General features: G+C 43.6%; 1 protein-coding gene across 1 annotated transcript in view; it reads left to right on the top strand.

Moving 5' to 3' along the window:
- The window catches only part of OTOA (otoancorin), a 72,498-nt gene that overhangs the window by 11,105 nt on the left and 48,676 nt on the right, over nt 1-12,717 (top strand). The window contains exons 8-11 of the mRNA XM_052635775.1: nt 3,029-3,132; nt 7,401-7,501; nt 9,753-9,892; nt 12,327-12,450. Coding sequence (XP_052491735.1) covers nt 3,029-3,132; nt 7,401-7,501; nt 9,753-9,892; nt 12,327-12,450 — 469 coding nt within the window. The remainder of the gene's footprint in view (nt 1-3,028; nt 3,133-7,400; nt 7,502-9,752; nt 9,893-12,326; nt 12,451-12,717) is intronic.

Here is a 12,717-nt window from a genome sequence, read left to right as displayed (position 1 = left end):
GAGATAACCAACAAGGACCTCCTGTATAGCACAGAGAACTAGATTCAGATTTGGTAACAGTCTAGAAGGGGAATGAATCTGAAAAAAATAGATATGTGTGTGTATAACTGAATCACTTTGCTGTACACTTGAAACTAAGGTGACATTTTAAATCAACTATACTTGAATAAAATTAAGTAAATTAATTTAAAAAAAGTAAATATGGTATAGTTACTATAAATGGGAAACCAGTATCATTTGTCTTTGTTGTTGTTTAATCGCTGTCATGTAAGGAATCATAAAAATAAATACGACAGCAATTTAAAAAGTGTCATTAAATCCTAGCTAGATATATTGCTCTGAGCTTGGGACCTGCTCTCGGGTAAAAAAGGCGCTGAGTGTGTGTTGAAGACTCCCTAGAGCTAAATTGAGACTTTCTCCTTGAGAGGCAGCAGGACTTGCAGACACAGTTGGATCCAGGAGCTCAAATGACACCATCAGCAACATCTCTGTTTTTTTTTTATCTCTCAGCTCTGCCCTCCTCTGCGTTGGCCTTGCTCCCAGGCAAGCTCTCTGCACAACGGAACATGGGCAGTTCCAGGCCCCTCCTCAGAGTGCCGGGTCCAGAGGACTTTGCCAGCAATTCCAAGCAGAGTCCTAGACCTGATTCTCATTGGTCCAGACTAGGTCATGTGCCCATTCTTGAGCTGATGACTGTGGCCAGTGGGATCTGGGGAGATGAATGGCTTGCACGTGGGTCACAGTTCCACCCAAACCACATGGATGTGGGAGAAACATCATTTTCCCAAGAAAAACTGAGGTGCTGTTAATGCAAGAGAGGGGGTGGCTGCTTGACAGTCAAAACTCAGATGTCCAGCACAGAAGCTTTATAGAAACCCTGAATAAGAGTCCAGGAAAAGATTTTGGGCCCTACAGAGAGAAAGACAATAGAACAATACAGGTATAACCCTGCATGACTCCAGGTTCTCATCATCACTGGGGAGTCCAGAATATGCCCCCATTTCCTGTTTCCCAATGAGCATCGTTTAATCCAACCCCTTCTTTCACAGATGAAGAAACTGAGGCCCAACAAGGGGACGGTATACCTGAAGTGACCCCACAGGGTTTGACTCAATCTGAACTCAAGCCAGTTCTCCTGGACCTCAGTTTTGCCTACTTCTTACTCTACCCTTCTGCTTGTGAGGATGATGTCATTAACTCCATTCCCATTTTTCAAATGGGAAAATTGAGGCAGTGGGATCGAATAACTTGACCTAGGTCTTGATAGAAAGTGAAAGTGAAGTCGCTCAGTCGTGTCCGACGCTTTGTGACCCCATGGACTGTAGCCCACCAGGATCCTCCATCCATGGGGTTCCCCAGGCAAGAATACTGGAGAACCATTTCCTTTTCCAGGGGATCTTCCAGGCCCAGGGATCGAACTCAGGTCTCCCACATTGCAGGCAGACCCTTTAACCTCTGAGCCTTAAGTCCAGATCCTTAGGTCATGATAGAGCATTGTTACAAATGGGCAAGCTTTCCCTTAAATGATGTTTACCATTTGCTCAGAATTACTGAATATAGCTATCTCCTGTCCCTTTCACCCCCTCTGCTGTTATGAAAAACAAAACAACAACTGAAAGAGAGAGAGAGAAAGAAGAGGAAGAGGAAGAAGAAGAACCGGAATAAGAGGAGAAAGAGGAAGCAAAACAAGAAGGAGGAGGAGGAGGAGGAAGGGTGAGGAAGAAAAAGAAGAAAAGAAAGATACAGAGAGAAGACCCTGCGATGGATTGAAAGTTCGTCTCTCCGCATATGAAATGACTGGGAGAGTGGCGGGGACAAACCTGAAGCTTAGGAAAGGCTGGCGAATCGCTCATTTGGTGCATTGATTTTCAGCGGTGGGTGGAATTGAGCGAGGTCTTCCGAGATGAAGAGACTCAACTGTTTTGCCAGGATGAGCCAGAGGGGTGATCAGTGCCAAATGCTGAAAGGTCAACTCATATTGGACCAAACGGAACTGCTGGGTGTGGTGACAAGGGGGTCATTTGGGATTTGGGCCACAAGGAGTAGTGTGGCGGCGGGGAAACCAGATGACCCTGGCTTAAAAAGTGACCGAGACCCTTTATACCCGCAGGATGTCTGAAATTGAAATGTCAGATACCAACAAGTGTTGACAAGGAGGTGGAGAAATCAGAACCTTCAGACACTGTTGGTGAGAAAGTAAAACGGTGTAGCTACTTTGGAAAGTAGTCTGGCGGTTCCTCAAAAGACTAAGTATAGAATTGTCATTTAACCCAGAAATTCCACTTCTAGGTCTACATCCAAGGAAAATGAAGCATGTTACACAAACACTTGTACGTGAATAATTATAGCAGCGTTATTCATAATAGGCAAAAGGTGGAAATAGCCCAACTGATGAGCAGATAAAGAAAATTTGGTATATTTGTACAACAGAATAGAATTTGACCATAAAACAAAGTAATGATGCATGTCCCAACATGCATGAACCTTGAAAACATCATGCCATGTGAAAGAGGCCAGATACAAAAGTGACATATTGTATGATTGCATTTATCTGGAATATTCAGAAGAGGAAAATCTATAGAGACAGAAAGTACATTAGTGGTTTCTAAGAGATGGGGTGACTAGAGGTTCAGGGGTGATAGATAAGAGTACAGGGTTCCTTTCTGAGGCACTAAATGGGTTCTAAAATGGCTTGTAGTGATGGTTGGAAAAGTCCATGAATATACTGAAAATCATTGAGTTGTGTACTTTAAATGGACAAATTGTATGGTACACAAGTTACAGCTTAATGAAACTGTTATTAAAAAAAAATGACCAGGTGGTTGGTAAATGGAGATCGGTCTTTGGCAGATATTTAAATGTGATGGAAAGAGGAAAAATGGGGAAATAGCTACACATAGCAAGGGGATGGGAAAGGCTTAATGACGGCTTAACCAGTGACGGCTTTGGGTGCATTTGCTGTTTGGACCCTGCCTGCAGGCCTGCATCTGTTTGTTTCTTAACTGATACCCACATTTTCATTGTTTAGGTCTGCGTTATTCAAAGATCTCTATGACCAGACCTCGGCCCATGCCCAGAGGGCTGTCTACTGCTGGATGACTGGGATTCTGAAGACATCCTCCAATGTGACTGGTGAGCCCAGGCCTTGAGGTGGGAACACTTTTTAGGCGGAGTCCATCCTTAAACATGGTGGTGCTTCATCTCTATAAATAGGGATTTGATTTCATTGTCACTTAAGACTTTTACCTCTCTCAGCTTCCAAAAAGGACGTGATGTGGCTTGTGGGAAAACACACATACTCCATTTCATCAATGCATTTTTCACATGTTGAAGTCCCTGAAGTAACAATCATTTGTATCTTAGAATCAAAGGTGTGTCCTAGTTTCTTAGGAAATAATAACAAGTTTACAAGTTCAAAATCTGTGTTAAAAATCTATATCAAAATGGGACAATATAGTTCTTTTAAAGAAAATCTCGACAGTAAAGCCCAGAAATTCAGCACTAAGCTTCCTGGCAACCAAAGCAGAAATAGGCCAGGATTTATTTGACCGATGTTTATTTTTTTGTAAATTAAATAATTAATTTTAATTGGAGGCTAATTACTTTACATTACTGTAGTGGTTTTTGCCATACATTGACATGAATCAGCCATGGGTGTACTGATAGATGTTTATTAAAAACCTACTATTTCCTAGAATAGTCAAATTCATAGAGATGGAAAGTAGAGTGGTGGTTGCCAGGGGTTGGGAGAGGAAGGAATGGAGAGTATGGAGAGTTACTATTTATTTATTTCATTTTGTTTATTGGCTGTGTCGAGTGGCTTGTGGGATCTTAGTCACCTGACCAGGGATTGAACCCCAGGCCTATGGCTGTCAAAGGGCTGAGTCATAGCCACTGGACCACCAGGGAATTCCCAGAGTTGCTGTTTAATGGGTACAGAGTTTCAGTTTTGCAAGATGAAAAAGTTCTGGAAAGGGATGGTGGTGCTGGTTGCCCAGCAAAGTGAAGGTACTTAATGCCACTGAACTGCGTACTTAAAAGTGATTAAGATGGTAAATTTTATGTTATGTTTATTTTACTACAATTGAAAAAAAAAGAAGAAAAGAATAGCGATGCAGATTAGTAATGCAAACAGTTTCACAGGTAATGTCAGGTTGTTGAATCTTTAATGTTGGTAATGTAAACAGAATAAACTCAACACCTAAAAAGAGCCCACTGGACTTACCTGGTGGTCTGGTGTTTGGGACTCCAACATCCAGTGTAGGAGGCGCAGGTTCATTTCTTGGTTGGGGAACTAAGATTGCACATGCCATAGGGTGTGGCCAAAACTTTTTTTAAAAAATCACGTTTATTAAAAAAAAGCCTACTATGTGTCAGCCACTGGAGATACAGAGGAACAGAAGACAAGTCTTTGCTTTACGGAGCTATAGTTTTATTGTGGGTGAGAAGGTGGAGAAAACTTTTAGGCAAGTAAATAAAAAGAAGAGAGGGTGAGAGAGAGGATATAGATATGAGTACGGCTCTGCAGAAAGTAAAATTGGTCAATGCCATGGAGAGGGTTACTGCTTTAGATTAGAACAGGGCTTGGCCGTGGTTTTCTGTAAAGGGCTAGAGTAAATGTTTTAGGCTTTGTGAATGTAACAGAAAAGCAGCCGTAGACAGCAAATAAGTAGGTGTAGCTGTAGCCCAAGAAAGCCTTATTTACAGACACTGACATGTGAATTTCATGTAATTTTCAAGTGTCACAAAATATTATTCTTTTGATTTTCCCTTAACCATTAAAAAATGTAAAAACCAAGCTGAAGTCTGTGCAAAAAGAGATGCTGGGTGGGTTTGGCCCACAGGCTGTAGTTTCTGACCCCCAGATTAAGGAGTCAGAGAAGAGCTCTCTGAACAGGCGACATTTGGTTTGAAACCAAAATGAGAAATGGAATCAGACGTGTGAGGCTCTGGAGGAAAAGTATTCCAGGCAGGGGAAGCAGCAGATAAAAGGCCCTGAGGTGGAAGTGAGCCTATGTGTGTGGGGGAGACAGAGAAAGCCAGTGGGTGGAAGTGGAGGGAGTGCCAGCCAGTCCTTTTCCTGGAATTCAGCTCTGAGATTTGTGTATAAAGAAACATTAAAGAGTGGAATAATAAATGTCTTCCATGTGCAGCAGAATTCCCTCTGCCTGGTGCATAATTGTGACCTCTGGGAAACTGAATCTCACACTATGTAACCTGGGAAATTCACTGAACTCGCCCACTAGATTCTTGTTGTTCGGTGGCTAGGTCGTATTCAACTCTTTGCGACCCCATGGTCTGCAGCATGCCAGGCTTCCCTGTCCTTCACTATCTCCTGGAGTTTGCTCAGATTCATGTCCATCGAGCTGGTGATGCCACCCAATGACCTTATCCTTTGTCATCCCCTTCTCCTCCTGCCCTCAATCTTTCCCAGCATCAGGGTCTTTTCCAGTGAGTCGGCTCTTCACACCAGGTGGCCATAGTATTGGAGTTTCAGCTTCAGTGTCAGTCCTTTCAATGAATATTCAGGGTTGATTTCCTTTAGGATTGACTGGTTTGATCTCCTTGTTGTCCAGTGGGACTTTCAAGAGTCTTCTCCAGCACCACAGTTCTAGACTGTAGACTTCCCTTAAGTCCTTGTTGCCAGAATGTAATTAGAAACAGACTTTCCTAAAATCCCTATGTGGTATATTTCATTATTAAACTAAAGTGAATTAAAATGAATTCTATTTGGACTTAAAAATTTTTTTTTTCATGAAGTTCCTGGAGGTAACTTGAAATACTTCGGGTGTCAAAAATATCCTGAATTTGGGGATCATTGATCTTCAGAAATATAGTTCATGCTTAATAATTAATTAAAAATGGACATCTCAGCTTAGTTCTCGGTGAATTTAATGGCTCCCCCACAGAATTATCTAGCCTTTGGGGCCACCCTTTCTTCTAATAACCAAGTCAGGTGTTCAGAGTTCCCATCTAGAGGCTGTTTACCTGTGCTCACAGCAACAGCTGTGATTCCTGGGTTGGGGAGGCACCCTCTTGTTCTCGTGATGTGGTCCACAGATCAGCTGACCCCACCATCTCCTTTGGGCATCAGCCGTTGTCCAAGGCTTCTTGCAATAGCTTTTGGTGACTGATTCACGGCACCCTAAAAATGCTCCCTGCTTTTTTCATTTCCCTCAAATGCTGCCAACGCAATGTTGTACTTTGTAAATCTTTTACTGGAGGTGGAGGATTAGGGGCAATGACAGCCAATTCTAGTTCACTGAAATGTAAAAAAAAATTTTTTTTTTTTTTGGCCTCACCCCACAGTTGGGAAGATCTCTTGGAAAAGGGAATGGCTACTTACTCCAGTATCCTTGCCTGGAGAATTTCGGGGACAGAGGAGCCTGGTGGGCTACAGTCCATGGGGTCACAAAGAGTCAGACAAGACTAAATGACTTAAAACTTTCACTTTTACTTTATCACAGCCTGTGGGGGCTTAGTTCCCCAACCAGCGATTGAACCCTTGCCCTTGGCATTGAAAAGTGGATTCTTAACCACTGGACCACCACAAAAGTCCCAGTTCACTGAAATTTGAATTTGGATCCTGGCCATGATTATTCCTAAAGTCCCACTGACATTCGCTGATGGGGAATTTCAAATGTCTGAACAGATGATCAAGTTCTCTGGGAATTCAGAGAAGAGAGAAATTATACTGCTGGCTAAGGAGATGAGAGAGGGCTTCAAGGAAGAGGAAATATTTGAGCTCAGTTTTTAAGGTTGGGTTTGGAGAAGGCAATGGCACCCCACTCCAGTACTTTTGCCTGGAAAATCCCAAGGACGAGGGAGCCTGCTAGGCTGCCATCTATGGGGTCGCACAGAGTCGGACACGACTGAAGTGACTTAGCAGTTGGAAGCAGAAGGGTTAGGGGAAAGGCAGTCTAGCTGTTGGGAAAGTCCCAAGAGAGGAAAGATTTGGAGACCATTAGGGGTGCATACAAGAAAGGGCAAATGGTTTGGGTTGGCTCATGTATGCAGTGATAATCAATAAGGAAGATAAGGATTGTTACTGGCAGTAATAAAAGAATCAAATATATTTCAAGTTAGTAACTAAACTAAAAATGAAACTATATTTTGTGGTCTTAGTATTAAAAAATAATCTGCATTTCTAACTAGTTCCCAAGTGATGCTGAGGCTGCTGGTCCAAGGAGCCGAACTATGAGTAACGAAGTGGTGGCCATCCGTCATTGCCTATGTATAACGTAGCATCTCGTAAGCAGAGGGCTCTCAAAAAATGGCTGTTGAATGAATTCATGGAAGCAAAAAGAGGTCCTGATATCAAAGATATTTCTGATAGTCATTTACCAGTGCATAGGCTTTTATTTATTTACTTTTTAACCTATGTTTTGTCTTTTTTGCAGATGACTCTGTTTCATGGGTCAGTGCAGAAAACTTATGGATTTTGGGCAGATACATGGTTCACTTACCCTTTGAAGAAATTATGAGAATTAGTCCCATAGAAGTAAGTTTGAAAAATACGTTTTCATGTCTCCATCACCAATACATCTGAAGTAAGGTGTGTTCTGGACTTCCCAGGTGGCGCTAGTGGTAAAGAACCTGCCTACCAATGCAGGAGACCTAAGAGACGTGGGTTCGATCCCTGGGTTGGGAAGATCCCCTGGAGGGGAGGGCACCGCAACCCACTCCAGTATTCTTGCCTGGAGAATCCCACGGACAGAGGAGCCTGGCGGGCTACAGTCCATTAAATCACAGAGTCAGACACGACTGAGTCGATTTAGCATGTACACAAGGTGTGTTCTAAACCTCTCATGTTCAGCCAGCCACTCACCTTAGCTCAATATAACTTGAGCATCTAAAGAAAACTCCTTGAATAAAGCCTCAAGCAGTCAGTTGCTGGGTTGTGTTCTAGTGTAGAAGAGCCAAGAAAACAAAAAGAACTGTGGACAACTAAGACAGTTCTGATGTCAACGACAGGATCTAAAGAGAAGGTTGACTATGAACCAAAGGTCGTTTAAGGGTATTTTTGAAGTCAAGAAATGCCAAGGATCGTAGCTATAGAGTTTACAGTCACTGGAAGCACAAACCCAAGTCAAAAGCAACATGGATCGATTGCTACTTCTATTTATGGCAACTTCTATTGATAGCTACTTCAGCATGAGCGATGATTGGACTTTAAAGTTTACAGTGGAGAAGTATACATATTCATGGTGCTCAATTCACTGCTCAGGAATTACTCTCCTTTTCCTAATGTTGTTCTGATGATACTAAAATCCCTTGGGAGGCATGATTCTAGAACTCAGCCTCCAAGCAATGCTGCCAACAGGGAGGCTTTCATAAAGAGTTTGGGGCTTGCCACCAGTTTGTACCCTGTGTGCCCTAACTCTCTCCTGGCCAGTGAAAGAAGTGTTTGCATCAAATGACTGGCCTGTTCAAGGACTGACTGACCCAACCACGTCTGGTTATTATGAAATCAGAGGCAGAAGTAGGTTCCTCTTTCTTTAAAACAAATATTTCCTTATTTGGCTGTGCCAGGTCTTGGTTGCAGTATGTAGGATCCTTTGTTGTGGCACGTGGGTCTAGTTCCCCGAACAGGTTTAGAACCTGAGCCCCCTGCACTGGGATCATGGAGTCTCAGCCACTGGACCACGAGGGGAGTCCCTAGGTTCCTCTTTTTACCTGACAGGCTGAGAATATTTCAGATGTCTCTCAGTTTCATAACCCTCAGTTATAAAATGGATTAGACCTCCATTTTACTTTTTTAAAGTTGAGTGAACTTCAGAAAGTCGAAAAAGGTTAAATTCTCAGAAAACTGGGCCCCTAGCAGGGACTTCTTGAGATCCAGGGGCTGTTCACAACATTTCTTCATCTTCTAAACATGTAGAGAAGGGAGGTGAAGCCACAGGGTACCAACACTCAGAGGGAATTTCTTATGGATGAAGAGCACAATCCATGAGGGAGAGACAGCTTTATGAAACCTTTAAGCGAAGAATAACAGGGCCTCAAAATATAGGAGACCTCAGTGCAACACTTTTGGACACACAGGCAAAAAGTGAACAATAATAGAAAGAACCTGAAGAGTATATTTAATAAAGTTGAATGCATTATGTATATATTTACATAATAAGTGTGTGTTAAATATTATGTAAACATGTATTTACATATATATTGTATACATATATCCAACTTTATATCTTACAGAGAGAACACACATTCTTTTTTTTAATCACCTGTGGGTCATTTACAAACCAATTTATCTATTTAAAAAATTCTGATTCCCCAAAGCGAACAATTTGTGGACCACATTCTCTGACCTCAATAAAACAAATCTAGAAATAAATATGCAAATATTAGCTTGAAAAAAGTTCAACTGCTCATATATTAAAAAAGAAAAACTTTCCTAAATAACAGGTGGATTGTAGAAGAAACTGAAGCAGCGGTTACAGACCATTAGGAAATCAATGTCACTTAGTTACCAAAGAGGAAATGGGATGAGGGACCGATCAATTAGGAGTTTGGGATTAGCAGATCCATGCCTCTATGTATAAAAAAGATAAACCACAAGGTCCTACTGTATAGCATAGGGAACTATATTCAATATCTTGTAATAAACTATTGCAGAAAAAAAGAAATCAATGAAAATGAGGAATGGGCATCTCCAGGTGTCTGGGGGCGGGGCGCAGCACAGGCCACCGGGGCGGGGCTTCACAGGGCTCCTGCAGCCCCCCACTGATCTTCCTGGCCTCCTCCACCAGATTGGGCTGTTTATCAGCTATGACAACGCCACCAAGCAGCTAGACACGGTTTATGACATCACACCTGAACTGGCCCAGGCGTTTCTGGAGAGGATCAGCTCCTCCAACTTTGACATGAGGAATACCTCTACCATCCACAGGCAAGGAGTGTGGGCACTGGGCCCCCAGAGCTGTTTCCTACCTAAGCATCAGCTTCCTCTAAGCAGCAAAAGAGCTGGGGAGGGGAGGGAGGTGGCTGATTCATCTCTTTGAATCGTCCCATGTCTCTGTGCATGTGAGGGAGGTGTTTCCCCAAAGAGATCCCTTTAAAGAGGTTATGAAGTGGAGAAGAAAACAAAATGCGTTTAAAGCATCTCCTATGTGCTAACATTTTATACAGCCTTACCTATCAAGTGCTAAGATTCCAGCTCTAAGCACAGAAGTGGAACTTTTTACATTCTTGGTATTCCCTCCATTCCAAGTTGTAAATGTGTCATTTACAATTGGTTAGGTCGAGTATTGGAAATAGCTCGCAGGCCTCGTATTTGTGAACCTGTTGTATCCTAGACCCTCAGGCAGGGAGCCCTGGCGTGAGGTCAGCTCTAGAATTTAGTGATTGTAACCTGATCCCCAGGAACTGGAACCATTTCCAGCAGGGAGGGGCCAGGAGCTGTGTACTTGGTGACCGCAGAAAGGGTTTGAATGTTGCGGGTAATTGTGCAGTGGGGAGGGGTGGTGGGCACCGTTCACCCATCTTCTCTCCATCTCCCAGAGTCTTACTGTCACAGATCTTCCTCTGACAGCATCACATGACCTTACATTTTCCAAAGTCACCTGCAGAGAATATTCTCATATAGAACCCTTACACCCTCTTCCCCTGTCCTTAGTAATTTTCACTCAATAGCATGGGCCCTATTTTTTCTAGTTTAGTTGCTCAGTCGTGTCTGACTCTTTGCGACCCCATGGACTGCAGCAGGCCAGGCCTCCCGGAGTTTACTCAAACTCACGTCCATCGAGTCGGTGATGCCATCCAACCTTCTCATCCTCTGTGTCCCCTTTCTCCTACCACCTTCAATCTTAGTAACACAAAAAATAGTGTAGTGATTAAGAACATGGGGCCCGGAGGCAGAAGTCCTGGGTTTGATCCTGGCTCTGCCACTTACAAGTTGGGTGATCTGCACCTCCCTGTGAATCTACTTCCCCATCTGTGAAATGGGAGCTAATAAACTGCCTATTTCATTAAGACCCTTGTAAGGATTAAGCACATTTGCACATAGAAAGTGCTCAGTAAATATTAGTTATTCTTAACATGGTTATTAATATTCGGTCTCCACTTCCTCTGAGTATTTTTTTCTCCTTAGATACACTTTAAAATCCTTTCCCTGAGCTGGTTGCTTTCCTGGGGACCTGTCTGAGAATGTCACTGTTTGGTCATGGCCAACTAGGCGGTCCAACCACGCTAAGTCAAGTAGATTTCATACTAATGCTAAGAGCATCCATTTCAGAATAAGTGCTTAGCATCTACCAGGAAGTATGCTAATCACTTGGTATGCATCTTCTCATTTAACTCCCACAGTACTCCTTATTCTTTCATTCATCATATTTATTATGACGTGCTATATGATGGGCGGAGAAGGCAATGGCACCCCACTCCAGTACTCTTGCCTGGAAAATCTCATGGATGGAGGAGCCTGAAAGGCTGCAGTCCATGGGGTCGCTAAGAGTCGGACACGACTGAGCGACTTCACTTTGACTTTTCACTTTCATGCATTGGAGAAGGAAATGGCAACCCACTCCAGTGTTCTTGCCTGGAGAATCCCAGGGACGGGGCAGCCTGGTGGGCTGCCATCTATGGGGTCGCACAGAGTCGGACACGACTGAAGCGACTTAGCAGCAGCAGCAGCAGCTATGATGGGCAAAGGAAACCTCCCCATTAAAAGCTTAGAGAGGCAGGGTTATGGTAGAGTGTGCGCTGCACAGCCGTGTGTAGCTTGCAGAGAAGTAACTTGCTGGAAGTCAGATGTCTCACAGAGCTGAGCTTCAAATTCCAGTTGGGGGTGAAGGTATGTTCTTAACCAATAGATGCAGTGCTTCCAGCTAGACCAGGGTTCAGATCTCATCTCTGCTCCTACATTGTTCTGACTCCTGTCTTTTTATTTTCTTTTGAAGCATCATCATCTAGGGGTGTTGGCTGTAAATAAATATCCTGGGAAAATCCTGGAAATAAACTTCTGCTTCAGAGAATCCCTCAGGGTGGGCAAATCCCTTATCTCTGTGTGGATAAGGAATGCTTTCTTTGTATCCCTTAATGCCCCAGGAGGAGAGACAGCATAGCTGGATGGATCTAGATTTAAGGCCCGGTACCACTTGCCTTAATCTGTCTGAGTCTCAGTTTACCCTTCTGTGAAATGGGGCTAATGAGGGCACTCACTTTGCAGGGTTGTGATGAGATAATCCAGGTTAAAGGGCTCAACACGGTTCCTGGGGCTTAGCAGCTGCTATGATTGTGACCTCTTGGTTCTAACTGGAGTGGAGTCTTGGTTGTGGCCCCCTCCTCTCTGCCCTCCACCAGCATCCCTTTATCTTCTCTCGCAGGCTGGGGCTGCTGGTTTGTTTCTACGATGACCTGGAGCTGCTGGACGCTGCTGTGGCCCAAGTGCTCCTTCACCAGATGATCAAATGCAGCCACCTGCGGGGCTTCCAGGCTGGTGTTCAGAAGGTGCAGAAGTGCTGTGAGGCCCCACATCCTTGGCCTCAGTTTCACTAGCCAGAGAAAAGGGAAGAACCGTCTTGTCTGCCCTTTGCAAGAAAGGGTGAATCGTAATCTAGGTCCAGCCACGGCAGAAACCCCAGCATGAACTTAAAGTAGGGAGAAACAACAACAAACTGTAGGACGAGCTTGAATCAGTTTAATCAAAGTGGCCACCTCAGACTGAAATGTGCGTGAGGTTATTTGGGGATCTTAAATGCAGATTTAAGGTCTGGG

Source organism: Budorcas taxicolor, chromosome 2, assembly GCF_023091745.1.
Source record: "Budorcas taxicolor isolate Tak-1 chromosome 2, Takin1.1, whole genome shotgun sequence".
Lineage (NCBI taxonomy): Eukaryota > Metazoa > Chordata > Mammalia > Artiodactyla > Bovidae > Budorcas > Budorcas taxicolor.
Note: the sequence above shows the minus strand (reverse complement) of the source record. Positions and strands in the feature narration are given on the sequence as shown.